The 22229-nt window shown below is 40.9% G+C and overlaps 1 protein-coding gene across 1 annotated transcript in view; it reads right to left on the bottom strand.

Annotated features, from left to right (window-relative positions):
- Positions 1 to 14310: 14310 nt before the first annotated feature.
- Positions 14311 to 22229, bottom strand: part of LOC140188093 (one cut domain family member 2-like) — a 135862-nt gene continuing 127943 nt past the window's right edge. The window contains exon 2 of the mRNA XM_072244046.1: positions 14311 to 14603. Within this exon, the coding sequence (XP_072100147.1) occupies positions 14311 to 14603 (293 nt within the window). The remainder of the gene's footprint in view (positions 14604 to 22229) is intronic.

Here is a 22229-nt window from a genome sequence, read left to right as displayed (position 1 = left end):
TTTATTTATTTATTTATTGAGATACAGTACAGAACTGGCCCTTCCAGCCCTTCAGCTGCTCAGCAACCCTAGCCTAATCACAGGACAATTTACAATGACCAGTTAATCCACTAACCAGTGCGTCTTTGGATTGTGGGAGGAAACTGGATGCATTCATGGAGAGAATGTACAGGCTCCTTACAGGCAGAGGCGGGAATTGAACCCAGGTTGCTAGTACTGTCGAGAGCTGTGCTAACCACTGCGCTACTGTGATGCCCCAACTAGTCACTTGATGCCTGACAACACTCCCCTCCCCAATCTTTCCTGCACTCTTTCCAGCTGAATGGCATCCTTTCTACAGGCAAAGTGACCAAAACTGAACACAATATTTCACCCAGCCTGATCAATATAAATATTAGCTGTATTTGTCACATGTACATTAAAAGATACAGTGAAATGCATCATTTGCATCAAATCAAATCAGTCTTGTACATTCAGTGGTTGGAGAGCTGCCTTACCAAGTCCTATGGTTATGAAATGTGCTGTAATTGTGCAGGTGCAACATAAAGCCACATTCTCCCTCCGTGACTCCCTTGTCCATTCGTCCCTCCTCACTGATTTCCCTCTTGGCACTTAACCCTGTAAGCAGCCAAAGTGCTACACCTGCCCATTCACCTCTTCCCTCACCTCCATTCAGGGTCCTAGCAGCCCTTCCAGGTGAGGCAACACTTCACCTGCAAATCTTCTGGGGTCATCTATTATGTCTGACGCTCCTGGTGTGGCCTCCTCTGACATGTCGGTCCATGGCCTCCTCTTGTGCCATGATGTGGCCACTCTCAGGGTGGAGGAGCAACACTTTATATTCTGTCTGCGTAGCCTCCAACCTGATGGCATGAATATCGATTTCTCCTTCCGGTAAAAAAATTTCCTCCTCCTCCCCTCTTCTATTCTTCACTCTGGCCTCTTACCTCTTCTCTCCTGCCTATCACCTTCCCCTGGCTACCCTCCTCCTTCCCTTTTTCCTGTGATCCACTCTCCTCTCCTATCAAATTCCTTCCTCTCTAGCACTTGACCTTTCCCACCCACCTGGCTTCACCTAACATTTTCTAGCTATGCCTCTTTCCCCCCACCCCACCACCCCCAACCTTTTTATTCCGGCATCTTTCCCCTTTCTTTCCAGTCCTGAAGAAGGGTCTTGGCCCGAAACGTCGACTGTTCATTCGTTTCCATAGACGCTGCCTGGCCTGCTGAGTTCCTCCAGCATATTGTGTGTGTGTTGCTAAAAATAGATGTGTCTTTGCATGGACCCATAAAGTACTGCTCGTGGAATGTGTCCGTGCACATGTAATAGAAGTTAAAATGTGGGACAGACAAAATTATTTCACACTGAACATGCAGTTTACCAGATATAGATTATTCTAAAGGAGTAAGGTGACGATCATTAAACAGTAACTACAGCAGCTTCATTACCGGCCATTCACAACTCCATTTAAACAGAGTAAACACTTCACAACGAACTTCACACTGTGGAGAGTACTGCAACTGGTTGTATCACCATCTGGCCTGGAGGGGCCACTGCACAGGACTGGAAAAGCTGCAGAACGTTGTAAACTCAGCCAGCACCATCACGGGCACCAGGCTCCCCAGCTTCCAGGACACCTTTAAATGGGGATGCCTCAAGAGGGCGGCAGCCACCAGTAAGGACCCCCATCACCCAGAACACGCCCTCTACTCATTACCACCATCAAGGGGGAGGCACACACGCACCATTTTAGGAACAACCTCTTCCCCTCCACTATTAAATGGACAATGAACCCACAAGCACTACCTTGTATTTTGCTCTCTTTTTGCACTACTGACTTAATTATTTTTGTATATATTTCATATTGTAACTTATAGTCAATATTTTATCATTATTTTGTATTTCAATGGACTGCTGCCAAAAAATAACAAACTTCACAACTTATACTAATGAAATTAAACATGATTCTGATTTTGCTAATGCTGGTATAGCTTACTGTATGTGTAATTTGTTATAAAACTGACTGTAATGTCTATGGCTTAGGCTGTACATGGAAATAACTGGTTCCAAAACAGTCTACACCATAAAGTATGGAAAATAAATATGTTTAAAGCAAGTTTCCACTCTGTATTTTTGAGCAAAATATACTGTAAATGTATGCTTTTTGCTCTGGAAAAATTACTTGGTATTCGCTGCAATTTCTGTTATGCAACTGCATATGATTTTGATTCGGGTTGGGTTAAGAAAGCCAAATTTTGGACTCGGGTGTTAGTGAATGAATATAAAATAATTTATTAAACATAAATGTCAAAATTTACAGCACAGTAATGACAGAAAAGCATGAACAAATAAGTGATTTTTGACAAGATGCAGAAAATAATCGACACAATTGTGCCTTTGGTGGACAGTCTGTGACAAGATTATAGTACCTAAATACCAGATTATATATCAAGGGTTAGGTAACTGTATAAAGTGCCAAACACTTACCCATTTTAAAAGCTTTACAACACTGAAACAGAGTGTCTACATTTAATAATTGCATTTCACAGTAGATAAGACATCATGAAACACTGTAGGCCCAGTGACAAAGCTATGTTTTAAATAAAGAGTTGCAGCTAATTTTCAAGAACCATGTGCTAGGGTGGTATTTATATCTGTACACAAAGAAACTTCAATATTTTGCAGTCGGAATGCAGAAAATCCTAACTTCATTATGTTTCCCTCTCAAAAAATAATTAATGAAAAATATCAGACAGAAGATCCAGTCAAATAATACCACACCGATTCAACACTCTGGATGCCACGTTATTTCTTTAATTCTCCCTGTGGAAGATCATTATTCTCCAAAACAGGCGATAACAACATGAAAGCATTATACAACAGTGGCAACTTCACAATACCATCTGCACCTCAGCGGTGACATAAAATGACTTTTTTTTTACATAGAAAATGTGTATTACCACAGCATGGAAATGTTCATCTTTGGTTTCATTCGCAATAAACAGCTGATGTTTATTGGTACTCAAATTATAACAAAACTAAGATACCCTTATATTCAAAAATCCACTGGAATCTTAGACAGCTACAACAAATATAAATAAGACTTTATTAACAATATCAAATAGGGCAAAGTGTAATATTCATGAAACCAGTATGGCCTCATATTAAACTATACATGGAGTTACAGTAAAGGGTCGGGTCATTTAGATTCAGGCAATAATACGTCTAAGTATTATATATGAAGACCGTACAGAGTCATCAATAAAATTACACTTGAAAACATTTGATTCAATCTGAACTTTCAAAATTGCCTCAAAAATGTTAAAATTCTTTGCTATTCTAATAGTTTAACTGCAATTGGCTGACAATTGTGCATTATATATCCCAAGTGGACCATCTCCCAATACAAAATACTTGCTCAGAGTTTTCTACTTAATAAATCATATCATGTGTGATTAATGTAGCAGAATTTGGATAGTGTCATCTAACAATGATGGCGTTACTTCATAATATTGAACCTGCTTATTGAAAGTCTATGGCTATAGTAACAAAGATAACTACGATTAAATTCTGAATGATTATGTTAGATTGCAGTTACGATGAGTATCTTTGCAGTTACTGATCAAAATGTAATCAGTTTAATTTCTTAAAACAGATGAATGTTGTTTAGGTGTTTATTAATATAACGTGATGCAGAAAAGAACATTAAAACAGCTAATATTGAAGATTATCAACTGAAGGAAAACAGTGTTTTCATGCAAATATCTTCCTGGGTGAATTATAGACATCGCTCATTCAAAACTTTCTATCATAAAAGTGCTTTTTTTTTCCCATCACCGGATGCTAAACTGAGATTGATGTGGATCATCTGACAACACTGCATGTTTTATCATTGTAAGCATTGAGTATTGATTGCCCTTGTTGAATACATGAATTTAATACAATGAATTATCTGTTGAGTTACTACTTAGCTAGTGCTGTCTAAATTTATATCAGGTTCCAGAGTCTTAAGTCGGAAAACTCATCGTGCACGCAATCTGTAATCTTTCTGGTGAAGATGCTATGGTGTGGTTCATTGCAGATTCAGAAGTATGGATAACAGGATGGTGCAAAATTGTTCTTTACCTTAAAGACATTTGCTTTTTATTTATTTAAAGATTCAGCACGGAACAGCCCCTTCCATCCCAATGAGCCTCGCTGCCCAGCAACACAAGCTGAATCACGGGACAGTTTACAATGACCCATTAATCTGATCACAGGAAAACTCTGACGACTAATTAACCTACGAACTGGTACGTCTTTGGACTGTGGAAGGAAACTGGAGCACTCAAAGGAAACCCACGCAGTCACAGGGAGAACATACAAACTCCTGACAGTCAGTGGCAGGAATTGAACTCTGAACTCTCACAACTGTGGCACCCCAAATTGTTCTGTACCTTAAAGACATTTCTATTGACACACCTTCAATATTTGGATTTAGGCTTAAAGTTGCAGATATGAATTGAGAAATCTCTAAGTGGAACAAGGTTCTATTATTCATGTCTCCAGATTAACAGATTGCTGTTTAGCTCAAGAGAGACCCGTCCCCGGAGACGTCCAGTACAATAGCTCCTTTGGGCGATGGAACTCCTTGCCAAACAGCCAATCAGTGTCCACTGAACTGAACAGAAAGCCGCAAAGAGTCGCTGTGTATGTGGGGGGTGGAGAGAGTATTTGTTGCAAAATTCCTCTTGCACCAATGGCCAGCTATATTATAAAGTAGTCATGAGGGAAGGGAGAGGTATGAGGTGTGTGGTCCTGCGAGCTGTAGAAAGGACCTGGGCGCTCGTGCCCTCTACCCTTTCAGGATTCTTCTGATACTCAGTTGTCTTCCTTCTGTCCCCATGGTGGCAGCACGGTACCCTAGCAGTTAGCGTAACACTACTTGAGCACCAGCCACCTGTGTTCGATTCCCGCCGCAGACCACAAGGAGTTTGCAAGTTCTCCCTGTGACCGCGTGGGTTTCTTCCGGGTGTTCCAGTTTCCTCCCACATGCCAGAGACGTACGGGTGAGCAGGTGAGAGGGCTAATTGGTCACATGGGTGTAATTGGACAGGGTGGCCTCGTTAGGCTGGAAGGCCCTGTTGCCATGCTGTACCTCTAAAAGGAAAACCTGCAAGAAGGCCTGAGAGACTTTCCAGTTAGACTACAGTTACAATTTGTGAGACAGAAAGATTCAGCAATCCGTTATGTAATTATCTGATGAAGGTATTGACTAAATCTAGGATGGAACCCTTGTTACACGCATAAAGGAAGGGAGTAAACTACAGTTGGATTGGTGTGAACAATTCGTGGATTAGATAGGTGCCATTTTCCGTTGTCCAGCTTCTGATAGCCAGATAGGGTACATATGCTGAATGTTGTAGGAAGTAATGAAGGATGTTGCTGGGACTTGAGGACCTGAGTTATAGGGAAAGGTTGAATTGGATCAGACTTTATTTCCTGGATTGTAGGGGAATAAGGGGAGATTTGAGAGAGGTATACCAAATTATCAAGGGTATAGATCAGGTCAATGCAAGCAGGCATTTTCCATGGAGGTTGGATGAGACTAGAACTTGGGGTCATGGGTTGAGGGTGAAAGGTGAAATGTTTAAAGGAAACCTGAGAGGGAACTTCTTCACTAAGAGGGTTGTACAAGGGTAGGATGAGCTACCAGTGGAAGTGGTGGATGTGGATTCCATTTCAACATTTAACAAAAATCAGGATGAGGATATGGATGGAAGGGATATGGAGGGTTATGGTCCAGATGCAGGATCAAAGGAACTAGGCAGTATAACAGTTTGGCATGGACTAGATGGGCTGAAGGGCCTCTTTACATGCTGTTGTGCTCTAGATTCTATGACTAACTGTTCTGTGGAACATAACCAATTTGCCAAATCAAAATGTTAACAGGAAATAAATATTAGTTTTTGAGCTATTTGGTTAATTAGGTATGCTAATAAGTATGTGGGGAGAAGAGGTTATAGGGAAAATCAGTGAAGAACAAGATTGATCTGAGGGCTAGCATAGGCTTGATAGGCCAAATGGCCTCTTTCTATGTCCAAGGAAATATGAAAATATGTAGTAAGTGCAATAAGCAGTGAGGCAAATTACAGAGTCAGGGCCAGTTCGCATGGTTTTATAATCACAATACCCCCTGTGCTGAAATCAATCATTAAATTATAACTCAGCTTCATTTTACCATTATTATCATTCACCGTGGATAAGAATTGGAAAAGTATTTTGGAATTTTGGCAAATAGAGAAAACAGGTACCAAGATGAACTATCTGGGCCAGCAGACGAGGAGAGGATAATTGAGAAAGAGGTGCAGGAGCCTTAGGTCCCACACCACCATTTTCAGGAACAGGATACCTGACGGAAGATCTGATGGAGATTTATGAGATTATGAAAGGCTTAGATAGAGCAGGTAGGGGGAGATACGGGCATTGTTTAGGTAGAAGGGATTAGTATTTGGGTGTTTTTGATCTGATTTTTAGCTGTTTCAGCACAGCATTGTGGGCAAAATGGCCAGTTCTAGTGCTGAGTAAAAAAAAGTTATTATCCTTCAACCATCAGGCCCCTGAACCGGTGTGGACAACTTCACTCACCTCAACTCTGAACTGATTCCAAAACCTATGGACTCACTTTCAAGGACTTCACAACTCGTGTTCTCAGTATTAATAATTATTTATTTAGTTCTGTCTTTGTTTTGTTTTTGTATTGCAGAGTTTGCTTTCCTTTGCACAGTTGTTGTTTGACCATCTTTGCTTGCGTTCCGTTTTTCATTGATCCTAATGTATTTCTTTGTATCTACTGTGAATGCCCACAAGAAAATGAGTCTCAGGCTAGTACTGTATGATATATATAACAGCAAAGTTTGGATAGGTACATGGATCGGAGGGGGTATGAAGGGCTATGGTCCTGGTATAGGTCAATGGGAGTAGGCAGTTTAAATGGTTTCAGCATGGACAAGATGGGCTGAAGGGCCTGTTTCTGTGCTGTACTTTTCCATATTACTCTATGACACTACGGTGACATATACATTCATACTTTGATAATAAATTTACTCTGAACTTTGAATTATCGCCACAATACCACTGTGGTGAAATCCATTATTAGATTGAAGTTTAATTTTATTTTATCATTACCATTCACTAAGGACTAAGGATAAGAGGTGGAAAAGTAGTTCAGAATTTCAGCAAATAGGGAAAACGGGTACCAGGATTAGAAATCTAGATGCTTTATTGTCAACCAATTCCAAGTCTGAAATGTTGGGTGGGTGGACTCCATTTCCAGCCAGTCATAGCCATTAATAAAGAACCTGTACAAAGAAGCTAGATTAGTACCTGCCTTTTGTTTATTGGAAACAGATTTGGAGCCATCAAGTTGAATGTGGCCACTCTGACAAAAATATCCATGAAGTTGGGATAACACAATTTTACACCTTGAATACATTTCCAGAAACAATATCACATATTCAGCAGCCACAGATATCTGGTTCAAGGTCTGTCCTGACTGTAACAGAATCTGCTTGTCAGCTTAAAATATGCTGACTTCAACTTCTTTTACATAATCACCAATAGTGATGGTGAAGACGGGTCACTTAGTGATGGATTGCTTCGTGTGGAATGTTAGTTAGCATTGTATTTCACCCCCATATGTGCACAGATTTCTGAAATATTTGGTAAGTAACTCCACTTTCCTGCCCAGACTGACATCTCGTACTTAATACCAGACCTTCACAACCTGCTAAGCTTTTTGATGCCTCGGAGAAAGGGTCAGCTAGAAAAATCAGAGTGAGCTCACCTATCTGCATTTGTAGTTGTATAAATATGGCTTAGACTAGAAGCTGGTAGTTTCATGAGGTACAATCTTATTTACGAAACGATGAGCTGGCTTGAGAGAAGGTCCAGAGGAGGTTGACAAGAATGATTCTGGGAATGAAAGGGTTAACATACGAGGAGCATTTGATGACTCTGGATCAGTACTTGCTGGAGAAGATTGAGGGGGGATTTCCTCATTGAAATCTATCTAATGTTGAAAGGCCTAGGTAGAGTAGATGTGGAGAGGATGTTTCCTATAGTTGGTAAGTCTAGGACCAGAGGGCACAGATTCAGAATAGAGGGGCATCCATTTAGAACAGAGATGAGGAGAGATTTCTTTAGCCAGATGGCAGTGAATCTGTGGAATTCATTGCCACGGATAGCTGTGGAGACCAAGTCATCGGGTATATTTAAAGCAGAGACTGATAGGCTCTTGATTAGTCAGGGTTATCAAAGGTTACAGGGAGAAGGTAGGAGAAAGGGGTTGAGGGGGACAATAAATCAGACATGGTGGAATGGCGCAGCAGACTCTTAATTAATCAGTGACAAATGTTTAATTTATGCTTTCAATTGTGAATGCTGCTTCTAAGATGTAAAGCTGCTGCAAGTAAATTCTTCACCGCAAGTGTCAGACACGTATGACAATAAATTCAACCTTGACTTTGACAATTTTCCCCTGTTCACTAAAATGGGACCCTTAGGAAATTACAACATTGTATCTGAGAGAGTGGGAACACAAAACCACCAGAAATGTGAATCAAATCCCAAATGACAATTAGATCTGACCATCCACCTCCTTGTAGCAAAATATCTCTTCCATTGTGTAACGGAGAGAAAACTGAAGATAGCAAACTCGATTAATTCACCATCTATACTGCAATCTGTTCATACTTTTGGTTGACATTTTCGTTAATCCAGCAACCATTCCACACGCATTACTTCATGTTGGCTAGAAGCAGAGTCTCTGAACTCAAAACCATAGTCCAATGTCCAATGAATACACAGAGATGTTATGAGCAATGTTATTGCATCTATCTAATGTATGAAGACAGTGTAGAATTAGAAATTTAGATTCTTTTCACTTTATTTTAATATGTTCTGAATAAAATCCATTTACCTCTTTCAACTTTTGACTGGCTTACCTCACAAAGCAGAACTTATTGGTATATAGGTCAGTCAAATGCCTCACTCCTCCAGAGAAACATATACAAAATGCTGGAGGAACTCAGCAGACCAGGCAGCATCTATGGAAAGGAACAAACAGTTGACAGAGAGAAGTGAATCTGTGGAACTTGTTGCCACATGTGGCTGTGGAGGCTAAGTCATTGGGTCATTTAAGACAGAGGTTGATAGATTCTTGATTAATCAGGGCATGAAGGGTTACTGGGAGAAGGCAGGAGACTGGGGCTGAGAGGAAAATGGATCAGCCATGATGAAATGGCAGAACAGACTTGATGGGCCAAATGGCCTAATTCTGCTCCTGTATCTTATGGTCTTATGGACATTTCAGGCCCTCTATAGATGTCGCCTAGCCTGATGAGTTCCTCTTGCATTTTATGTGCGTCACTCTGATTTCCAGCATCTGCAGAATCTCTTGTGTTTATCCCACACCCTTCTAGTATCTTTTGCCTTGCTGTTCACTACGTTGCCTGTCTTTAGCTCTTTTTTTTAATTCCTTCTGTTTCACGGATGCAATAAACTTTAATGAGTTATATTCTTGAAAATTATGAGCCCACTTAACTCTATGGAAATAGTCCAATTAAATAATTTCCTTATCCCCTTTTTTGCCTTTTAGAACAATGAAGATTTTAGCTGAAGAATAAACTCTGCAGAGTCCATCTACTGCTCACGGTAACATAAAATATGTAGAACCATTTTTTACTAGCTCAACAGAACCAGAATGCCGGATTAATTATTAATTATAAATGTGAACTTCCTTAAAATAAGCTTAGAGAAAATGGTATTCTGAGAGAAATCTTACAATACCTATGTTGATTGTCCATTTACTAACATAAAAGTCACTTATTTTGATTCAATGGGTATTTCCATGAGATAAAAGAGCATCTACTTTGAAAAAAAGCTAATAGGGATATTTTTAATGCTTCGCCTAAGCTGTATTGTCAAGATCACTATTTGTTCAAGCTTTTTTTTTTAACTTTTTTTTTCAAATTTATACACAGAATCATGGACAACTTTTCTCACTTACTGCCTTCCTATCTGTACTCTACAGCTGGCCTTGCACTGTTAGATACCAAACACCTCTAGAAAGGCTGGTTTACTCAATTCTCCTTAACCATAGGCACAGCTGACACCACCTGTGGTTAACACACCACCTCAGCACCTCTCGGTTCAATCAGTGTCATCACAAACACAATATATACAAAATTCTTCCACAATATGCAACAAATAACAGTTTCCATGCATAACTCCTATTCAAAATGAAATCTGGATTTAAAATCAATCATTTTCCAATACTAACCATACATTAGCTCTATAAAGAGTACATATTCATGCATAAATCATAAGTTCAGTTCATCGTCTTTTATCAGTTACAGTTGAACACATAACACTTATAAATACTGTATTAAGACATGACTCTGAAAGAAACACATATGAACATAAAATTACCTCAAAGGACTGTAAAAGTATGAAAAGTGTAAACTCGGGGGTCCTTTAACAACCAGCATCATCTTTCTAGTTCATCGCCATAACATTCATATGTCTTCCATGAAACGCATCAAAGTATACATGCTACCTTCTGCAAAATTATAATTTAACAGTATAAAGCTTCAAGTCACAATTTCCAAAACTAGCTAGTATCTTATCACACAAACTATACATTAATAGTTGAGGTATTTCTGAGAAATTGTCAAAACTTGCACGGTCTGTGTTACAAGCCCACCCGCGGTGATAGAAACTTTGGTATATTCTTTGGTATCATTCAAGCCAGTCATGTCTCACCAGAATGTTAGTGCACACGTTCTGTGTTAAGAGCTGAAATGGAGATGGGCGACAATGGGTTTGTAGATGTGCAAATGAGAAGGTTCCTTTTGGTTGCTCAGTCAATCCCTCTTGAGTGGTACGTTGCTTAAAAAAATGATTGTACTTGCTCCGCAGTCCATTTACTTAACTGGGGATTGTCACTGGAAATATTACCACTACTGTATAGAAAGTGATCAGTTATGTTATTAATTAAATATAGAATAGAGACTATACAGTGAATTGGAGTTTATTTCACAAATAATGAAAGAATAATTCATTTAAACTATGAGTGCATTACTAAATATGCCTCTCCATTGCATCACACATGGAAACACTGCATAATGTATATATTCCATGTAAAATAGTGTCTGAAATTTTTATTGGTATTGTTACAAGCTTTTCTTTTGAGGTTATTTTGGGTAGGGGGTTTCTCTGTGCAGTAATTATGCTGTACACACATATATAAAACGCTGGAGGAACTCAGCAGGTCAGGCAGCATCTATGGAGAGGATTAAACAGTTGGCATTTTGGGCCGAGACCCTTTAGGACTGGAAAGCAAGGAGGGGGCTGAAGCCAGAATAAGCTGGTGGGGAAGGGGTACAAGATGAAGCCCGGTGGGCAGGGGAGTGGGGGATGTAGTAAGAAGCTGGGAGGTGATAGGTGGAAAAGTGATAGGGCTGAAGAAGAAAGAATCTGATAGGAAAAGAGAGTGGACTATGAGAGAAAGGGGGAGGAGATAGGCAGGTGAGGATTTGAGATGAGGTAAGAAGGGAGCTAGAGTGGGGAATGCAAGAAAAGGGAAGGGGGAGAGGGAAAAAAATTCTGGGATGCTTCTGTAACCTTTTATTTTCAATTTCATTGACAGGAACCCACAATATGACGAGCCGTTCATCAGCACGGGTTTGTCAGCACATAATCCTTGCTGAGACTAAGTTCATTTACCTATTGATTCCTTTTCATCCATGCAATAATACAAAGAATGCTTAATCCCAAATGGACCCAGGTGTTATGGTGGGACCAAACATGATACCGAATACGTAACTACATGTCCTTCGAATCCCACACTGTGAGACATTACCTAAGCCACAGTATTCACCTCTATGGGAATATTCAAAAGTTGATCACAATAAGGCATATTTCAGTGGGCAGAGGAATATTGTCGTTTTATCTTAAGTTGTCATTATCGAAGAGAAATTCCACTTCATTGACATCCTCTACTAGCATTAATAAACTCTTTGGACGTGGTGGAATTTTTCTGAATTAATCTTAATGCAACCATCAGCTTAATGTGAATCCATACTTTTTTTTGACTAATTGCTCCTTTTCCTCAAAGTACTTTAATTTCAGGTGTATCATGAAGAGTGCCTCAGGAGAGGAGGATGCGAGCTGGATGAGGAGTATGTGAAGATCTTCAACCCTCTTCCCGAAGTGTTTGCAGACAGAATGAATGGACCACCCACCATCCCAGTGGTCTCCAAAACCCAGATTTGGGCATCATTTCCCCAAACTCATTATAAACTTGATTATGCCTGCAATGACTAATAAAAGCATAATGTTTTCAAATGCAGATGAGCAAAAGAAAAATCATAAATTAAATAAATAAACTCACACATGCACGCGCGCGCGCGCGCGCGCACACACACACACACACATACACACACACAAAACAGACGGCTTGTATTATGCTTTTTGCAACAATGCAAAAGAACATTGACATTTCTGAAGAAATTGCTTTAATAACCATCCCAGACTCTCACACTTCCATTTAATAACTTGACAAAGCATGTGCACTAATACCATGCATTATCCAGGGGTGCAACTCTGATTTAAGCCAAGACAATTGCCTGAGGCAGAATGGTTAACCCCACCTTCCAGATTTAAATCCAAGGATAGTACCCCTCCCTCTCTATCCCAATTGACTCAATAAAATTAGTTAAACCACCCCCCTCCCCGAACGTCGCAATGGAGTGAAAGGCTTCAAGCAGAAAACACTTGATTCTAAAACTGAGGTTTACACACAAGTTTCAAAGCACAGGGGTCTACAAATAGTCATCGCTTTGGTTCAAGCAAGGCACTCATCTCGTGGTCACTCTCTGCTAGTCGTCTCCTGCATGGCAAAGGAAGGTTGGAAGAATTTGTACCGGGGGCATGTTTGCAGTTGTACCGGGCGGAGAGGTTGAGAGCGGGAGCAGTTTCAAAACGCAGATCGTGCAAGGAAATCTTTGGTATCAGACGTGATTTTAAAATCACAAATTGAAATTCAGTGAGGTAGCCTCTTTGGTTCTCACTATAAGTGTCTCTACAAAGTTCACAACCGGAAGCGTATCTGCTTCCTACTTAATACTACTAGATTTGGTTAAAGAATCAAGCTTTACTACAACACAAGACAGAAACAACATCAGAGGAGTTTTAGCGACATACTGATCAGACATTTCATCTGTGCCTTAATAGTACCTTAATATTCATGTTTAACAATGAATATCCGTTATAATGTTATTACTCTTACATACCAAAATCTTGATTATTTTTGGTTCTTTTGTGAATCTGGTAAGTTTTTTTTACTTATACTAGCTTTTAATTTTGTCTTCGTCAAGGTGCCTAATTTCCACAGCAAAAGCAAATTAGTTCAGTGAAAAAGAACCTTTATCGTTAGATGGTACTATACCCGCATTTTTAATTTCAGTTTCCAGTGACGCCATTGCCTCATAGGATAGCCCGAGACATTTAAAAAAGATTTTATATTTGTGGAAATAAAAGATCTGTTTTGGTTTTTTTTTGGTATTGTATATGGCACAAGTCATCTTGTAGGTATTGCAACAACAAGTTGTGTAGTACCATCCCTTGGGAGTATCATTAAGGCAGCTGCTGCTATTGGCACACGTTATCCTCTCGTTTCTGCAATTAGCCTTTGAGTGACAAATCAATTTTCGATCTTTCTTTCTTTGTTGGGGGGAGGAGAGGGGAGGGTGGGGTTGTGAAGGAGATTGGGGAGTGGGGAGGAAAGTTCGTTAGGACTCAATCCTTACACAAGTTTGTTTTATCTTCTTTGGTTACAGAGACATTTAGGAAAGAAATTCTACCCAGACTTAAATATCAACAAACACTTCTTTGTTTAATATATTTAGTCAATGGTTAGGTCATCTTCTCATACAGGCTATTCTACAATGACCTTTATAGTGCGAGAGTTTGTCATGAAAATTACCCGAATATGTACTTTTATGTGCTTCCTGACCCGCATGAACAGCCAGCGACACAAGTGCAGCCCATCTCCTGACCAGCCCCTGTATAATCCTGGTATGGAGCAAGGTGAACACGTGTCTCCGATTGGATTTTTCTTTGGAATTTATTTATCTTTAAAAATCGTGTCTTTTATTTGGTTTAAAGCCTTTTTTTTTTGGTTTTGTTGTTGTTTTTGTTTAGTCTGACTTCCAGAGCGCAGTGGCAGGGCGCTATTGCTGGGCGCGGCCCACTCTCTCCCCTTTCCGTCACGCTTTGGTAAAAGTGCTTGCGCCTGAAGCCGGAGGAAGGTTCGCACCGGACGGCTCGTCTATCCATCTGTCCATGCTGCGTCTGCGGGCGTTCATGAAGAAGTTACTGACCGTGTTGAGCTCGAGCCCCAGCTGCTGAGAAATGGTGATCTGCATCTCTTTGGAGGGTCGTTTGTTCTCTTTGAAAATGGCGATCAGGGTGCGGCGCTGGAGGTCGGTGAAGACAAGCCTTTGCTTTTTGGGGGTGGTGGCTCGGTCTCGGTTTTGTTCTTGTTCTTTACGCTTGCAAGCTAAAATAGAGGAAGACAGAGAGAGAGAGAAAGAGATACAAAGAAGAGAACGATTTAAAAGCACTGGCAATAATTAAATGATCTTTGCATCATCAACGCATGTCACCAAAGTTTTCTCGCCAATTTCTACAGATGTAACATAGAGAGCATTCTGATTGGTTGGATCATTGTCTAGTGTCGAGGCACCAGCGCACAGGATTGGAAAAGGCTGTAAAGTGTTGTAAACTCAGCCAGCTCCATCATGGGCACTAGCTTCCCCACCATCGAGGACATCTTCAATAGACCATGTCTGAAGAAAATGGCATCCATCATTAAGGACCCTCCCTGTCCAGGACATGCCCTCTTCACATTGCTACCATCAGGGAGCCTGAAGACACTCAGTCAAAGTTTTAGGAATAGGCTCTTCCCCTTGACCATCAGATTTCATAAACCCATGAACACTTCCTCACTTTCTGCTCCCTTCTTAACTACAGATACTTCTTTTTGCAATTATAGTAATTTTTTAAATGTATTGCACTGTACTGTTGGCACAAAATAAAAAAAACTTTAGGACATATGTCACTGATAATAAACTTCATTCTGATACTGATATCTGGTAATTACTATGGTTTATTTCACCTTGTGTGGGCACGTGGCCAAGTGGTTAAGGCATTGGACTAGCGACCTGAAGGTTGTGAGTTCGAGCCCCAGCCGAAGCAACGTGTTGTGTCCTTGAGCAAGGCACTTAATCACACATTGCTCTGCGATGACACTGGTGCCAAGCTGTATGGGTCCTAATGCCCTTCCCTTGGACAACATTGGTGTCGTGGAGAGGGGAGACTTGCAGCATAGGCAACTGCCGGTCTTCCATACAACCTTGCCCAGGCCTGTGCCCTGGAGAGTGAAGACTTTCCAGGCGCAGATCCATGGTCTCGCAAGACTGATGGATGCCTTTAATTTAATTTAATTTCACCTTATATTGGTTAGCGAGAGAGAAAGTGGGGCACCAAAATAGTATAGCTGTTAGCACAGCACTGTTGTAGCTCGTGCTTTTGGAGTTTATAGTTCAATTTAGATGTCCTCTGTAAAAGGTTTGTAGGTAATTCCCATGAGCATGTGGATTTTCTCCGGGTGCTTCCACTTCCTCCCCCAGTCCAAACATGTACCAGTTAGTAAGTTACTTGGTCATTGTAAATTGTCCTGTTAAACAATCCTGCTACTGTTAAACAAGTGGGTTGCTGGGCAGTGTGTCTCGTTGGGGTGGAGGGGGCTGTTGTGTGCTGTATCTCTAAATAAATAAACAGACAAACAAATAAATAAATAAAAAGGGAGACTTAAAGAAGAGATTGATTTGAAAAGAACTGAAAATAATCAAATGATCTTTCAAAGACCCCTAGATTTTGGAAAAGTCATTGCTGGATGTAGCACAGATTGGTAGGGCAACTTGCCTGTCTGAGATTGCAAGAAATGCAGAGAGTTGTGGACATAGCTCAGCACATCATTGAAGCCAGCCTCTCCTCTTTGATTCAAGTCTACACTTCCCGCTGCCTCTGTAAAGACCTCACCCAACCCTAACGCTGGGCAGAAGATACAAAATCCTGCAGGCACGTACCACCAGACTCAAGGGCAGCTTCTATCCCACTGGTATCAAACTATTGAATGGTCCCCTTGCACACTTGACCCCGCAGTCTACCTTGGTATGGTCTTGCACCTTATTGTCTGTCTGCACTGCACTCTCTCTGTAATGGTAACACTTTATTCCCAATTCTGTTGTTGCTCTTCTTTTGTACTACCTCAATGATCTGTGCTGATTGCATGCAAGACAACATTTTTCACTGTATCTCAGTACTTGTGACAATAATAAACCAATTTTCAATTCACTGACAAATGGCTACTTACAAGTGTGAGTCAGAATCAAGTTTATTAACACTGGTATACGTCATGAAACATTGTTTTGTCGCAAGAGTGCATTGCAATACATAATAATGAAAAACTATAAATTACAGTAAGAAAAAAATACAATATATGTATAATTAAATTAAGTAACAGATACAAAATGCTGGAGAATCTCAGCAGGCCAGGCAGTATCTGTGGTGGGGAATAAACTGTCGATGATTCAGGCCAAGACCCTTCATCAGGACTGGAAAGGAAGGGGTGGGGGGTAGGGGAATGCAGAATAACAAGGTCAGGGAAGAGAAGGAAAACAAGCTAGAAACTAGTAGGTGAAGCCAGGTGGGTGGGTGAGGGTGATGAAGTAAGAAGCTGGGAGCTGATAGGTGGGAAATATAAAGGGCTGAAGAAGAAGGAATTTGATAGGAGAGAAGAATGGACCATGGGAGAATGGGAAGAAGGTGCACCGGGGGAGATGATAGGCAGGTGAGGGAAAGGAGTAAGAAGCCAGAGTGGGAAATTAAAGGTAGAGGGCTGGGGAGGGAAAATATAATTCCCAGAAGGAGAAATCAATGTTCATACCATCAGGTTGGAGGCTACCTCCAACCTGATTATTAAATAAGAAGTACAAAAACAGTAAAAAAAGACAAAAAGCGACAAAAAATCAAAAAGAAAATAACAGTGAAGAAATAGTGTCTCTTTCGTACATATTTTATTCACTGTTGGTGACTTTTACAATTGTGTACATCTCCACTTAAACTTTCTTTTTAACTCACTGTCTGTTATTTACCCCGTGTTCTCTGTCTAATTTAACATTGAATGCACAATGGCAACATCTGTTGGTTCAGACTCTGCACTCCTCATTCTGATTTGTTGAGAAGAATTGGTTCTGATTGGTTTCTGAACATTCTTTGTCTCTTCACATAGACCATTTTGTCTCTGATTGTTTGGCAAGTAGAAATGGTAAAATGCCATTAAAAATCCATAAAAAAATCCATACTCAGCAAACAACTGGTATCACTTCCTTGCCACAGGAGCAAAATCTATCTAAATGCACTGACAATTTGATGAAATCTGTAATGTCTTCTCCAATGAACCATAGATCACTCCTCTCTGTAGTTATCACAATGGCTTCTGAAGCTTTTTTTTACTTATTTAGGAATACAGCACCAAAAGGGCCCTTCTGGCCCAACAAGCCACGTTGCCTGGCAACCCACTGATTTAACCCGAGTCTAATCAGAGGACAATTTACAATGACCAATTAACCTGCTAACCAGTACGGCTTTGGACTGTGGGAGGAAACCAGAGCATCTGGAGGAAACCCACGTACACACAGGAAGGAGCTTTCAAACTTGTTTGCAGAGGACGCTAGAGGTAAGCTCCAAACTCCATGCCCTGAGCAGAAATGGTGTCACGATAACCACCATGCTACTGTCACGATACAGAACTTCTTTACTGCATGCAAAGCATTTTTCCAACATTGTTTCTTTCTTCAGTTTTTTTAAAGATTAGCTTTATTTGGCAAATGTACATCAAAACACACAGTGGAGTAAGATGTTTGTGACAAATCAGATGAGCTGAGTATCCCGCCAGGCTTCTGGCACCAATGCGGCATACCCACAACTCAGTAACCCTAACCCATATGTCTTTAGAATGTGGGAGGAAGCCCATGCGGCCATGGGGAGAGCATACAGACTCCTTCATAGACAGTGACAGTGATGGAGTCCTGATCTTACAGCAGGCACTGTAAAGTGTTGCGCTAACTGCTATATTACCATACCGTTCTGCAAGTTAAACCCTCGTGTTCATTGCTGGAAGGTGCAGGCTTATTTTATTGCTGGGCATTGAAATGTTACTCACTAAATTCTGCCATGTTTGCGATTACAGAAGCAAAAAACAATCAACGTTTTCCAACAGCACCACCCTTCACACCATCAAAGTATTTCACCCAAGGCTTTTGCAAATTTCTATGGACAATACTACCACGGAGAGCATTCTGACTGGTTGCATCGCCATCAGGTGTGGAGACACCACTGCACAGGATCAGAAAAAGCTGCAGAAGGTTGTAAACTCAGCCAGATCCATCATGGGCACTAGCCTCCCCAGTATCAAGGACATCTTCAAATGGTGAAACCTCAGAAAGATGGCATCCATCATTAAGAACCCTCTTCCAATTACTACCAAAAGGGAGGAGGTACAGAAACCTGAACATTCTCCCCCACACCCAACATTTTAGGAACAGCTTCTTCCCCTCCATCATCAAATACTGGAATGGAACATGAACTTATGAACACTACCTCACTTTTTGCTCTTTCGTTGCTCTACGTATTTACTTTTACATACACTCAGTTGCTACTTCCAGTACCTAATAAAGTGGCCACTCAGTGTCTGGTCGTGATCTTCTGCTGCTGCAGCCCATCCACATCAAGGTTTAACGTGTTGTACAGAGAGCTCTTCTGCACACTGCTGTTGTAACGTGTGATTATTTGAGTTGCTGCCAGCTTGAACCGGCCTGGTCATTCTCCTCTGACCCCTCTCATTAACAAGACATTTTCAGAGTAGACTCTGAAGGCTGTTGTCTGTGAAAATCCCCGTAGATCAGCAGATTCTGAGATAGTCAAACCACCCCATCTGGCACCAACAAGGATTCCATGGTCAAAGACACTTAGATCACATTTATTACCCATTCTGAAGTTGGGTCTGAACAACAACTGAACTTCTTGACTATGTCTGCATGCTTGTATGCATTGAGTTTCTGCCACATGATTGGTTGGTTGGATATTTGCATTAACGAGCAGATATACAGGCATACCTAATAAAGTTGTCACCCAGTGTATACATTTCTTATTTTAATTTGTAGTTTTTAAGAAAATTATTGCACTGTACTGCTGCCACAAAACATAAAATTTCATAGCATGTCTCAGTGATAAAGTAAGAATTGGTAATAAACCCGATTCTGATATTAACTGGTCTATTTCCCCTTATCTTATTAACTGTTACATCACTGTTTGCTATGAAAATTCAAATGTACAGGAATGCCACAAGCCGTAGGGAGCAGTGAATTCTGCCAAATACATCATGACCATATCCTTTCCCAGTGTCGGTTGTATTCAACACTCCCTCTAATTGTTTTTTTACAGCTGCAAGGACCAATCATTCCCTCTGAGCAGGAAGGTTTGGCACTTTATATTAATGTTATAGAAAATAAAATTCCAGCTGCGTGGCAACAAATGCTATATGCGCGGGAGCTTTTTAGTTACAGCACGGCTGCACACCCACACAGCTTAGAGGGGACAGAGGTCGTCCTTACAGGAGTCACTGCCTCCTCAAAGATCCCCACCATCTGGGACAAGTTATTTTCTTGCAGCTACCATTGGGCAAGACTTGTAGTATTCCGAGGTCCTACACCACCAGGTTCAAGAACATCTACATCCCTTCAACCATTTGGTTCTTGAACCAACCTGCAAAATACTAATCTCTACAGCTTATCAACACTATGACCACTTTGCATTAAAAGGAACTTAGCTTTTTATTGTTCTAATTGTGTTCTTTCTTATAAGACCATAAGACACAGGAGCAAAATCGGCCATTTGAATCATCAGGTCTGCTCTGCCATTTGGTCATGGCTGATCCATTTCCCTCTCAACCCCATTCTCTTGCCTTCTCCTGACTTACCAAGAATCTATCAACCTCCATTTTAAATACACCCAATAACCTGACTGTCACAGCCACTTATGACAGCCAATTCCACAGACTCATTGCCCTCTGGTTAAAGAAATTCCTCGTCATCTCCATTCTAAATGGATGTCACTCTATTCTGAGGTTGTGCCCTCTGGTCTAGACTCCCCCACTAAAGGAAATATCCTCTCCATATCCACTCTCTCTAGGCCTTACAACATGTGATAAATTTCAATGAGATTCCCCCCCCCCCATTCATCTAAATTCCAGTGAATATAGGCCCACAGCCATCAAACGCCCCTCATGTGATAAGCCTTTCATTCCCGGAATCATTATCGTGAACCTTCTTTGAACCCTCTCCAATCTTAGCACATCTTATCTTAGCTAAGAGGCCCAAAACTGCCCATAGTACTCCAAATGAGGCCTTACCAGTGCTAATAAATCCTCAGCATTACATCCTTATTTTCATATTCTAATTCTCTCGAAATGAATACTAACATTGCATTTGCCTCCCTTACAACCAACTCACCCTGCACATTCGCCTTTAATGAAGTCCATTTGCCCCTCTGATTTTTGAATTTTGTTTAGAAAATAGTCTATGCTTTTATTCCTTCTACCAAAGTGCATGAACATCCACTTACCAACACTGTATTCCATCTGCAACTTCTTTGCCCTTTGTCCTAATCTGTCTAAGCCCTTCTACAGCCTCCCTGCTTCCTCGACACGACCTGCCTGCCCACCTGTCTTGGTATTGTCCACAAACTTGGTTGCAATTCCACCATTCAAATCATTGACATACAACATAAGAAGAATCGGTCCCAACGCTGACCCACTAGTCTCCAGCAGCCAACTAGAAAAGGCTCCCTTTATTCCCACTCTTTGCCTCCTGCCAATCAGCCTCCTCTTTATCCACCCTAGAATCTTTCCTGTCATACCATAGGCTCTTATCTTGCTTGGCAGCCTCATGGGTGACACCTTTTCAAAGGCCTTCTGAAAATCCAAGTACACAACATCAACCAATTTGCCTTTGTCTATCCTGCTTGTTATTTCCTCAAAGAATTTCAACAGATTTGTCAAGCAAGATTTTGCCTTAAGGAAACCATGCTGACTTTGGCCTAATTTACCAAGTGCTTCCAAGTACCCTGAAACCTCAACCTTAACAACTGACTCCAACATCTTCCCAACCACTGAAGTTAGACTATCTAGCCTATAGCTTCATTTCTTCTGCCTCTCTCCCTTCTCAAGGATTGTAGTGACATTTGCAATTTTCCAAACATCCAGAACCACGCCAGAATCTAGTGATTTTTGAAAGATCAATACTAATGCCTGCACAATCTCTTCAGCTATCTCTTTCAGAAACCTGGGATGTAGTCCATTGGTTCCAGGTGGCTTTTCTATTGCTAGAGCTTTCAGTTTCACAAACACCTTCTCCCTAGTAATAGCAACTGCACTCACTTCTGCCCTTGACACTGTTGAACTGCCAGCATGCTGCTAGTGCCTTCCACAGTGAGTACTGCTGCAAAACATTCATTTAGTGGCTCCACCATTTCCTTGTCCCCCCATTACTACCTCAGCAACATCATTTTCTAGTGGACTGATATCTACTCTCGTCTCACTTTTATTCTTTCTGAAAAATCCTTTTGTAGCCTCTTTGATATTATTGGCTAACCTAGTTTCATATTTCATCCTTCCCTTCTCATGGCTTTTTATCTGCTTTCTGTTGTTTTTTATGAAAGCTTCCCAGTCCACTAACTTCCTGCTAATGTTTGCTCTATTATATGCCCTCTCTTTATCTTTGACTTCTCTTGTCAGCCATGGTTGCATCCTCTTCCTTTTAGAATACTTCTTCCTCTTGGGGATGTATCTATTCTGCACCTTCCGAATTTCTCCCAGAAACTTCAGCCTTTGCTGCTCCACTATCATCCCTGTTAGTGTCCCCTTCTAATCAACATTGGTGAGTTCACCTCTCGTGCCTCTGTAATTCCCTTTACTCCACTGTAATACTGATACATTTGACTTTAGCTTCCCCCTCTCAAATTGCATGGTAAATTCTATCATATTATGATCACTGACTCCTTA

Source organism: Mobula birostris, chromosome 26, assembly GCF_030028105.1.
Source record: "Mobula birostris isolate sMobBir1 chromosome 26, sMobBir1.hap1, whole genome shotgun sequence".
Classification (NCBI taxonomy): domain Eukaryota; kingdom Metazoa; phylum Chordata; class Chondrichthyes; order Myliobatiformes; family Myliobatidae; genus Mobula; species Mobula birostris.
The sequence above is the reverse complement of the archived record's forward strand: the minus strand, read 5'-3'. Positions and strand labels throughout refer to the sequence as shown.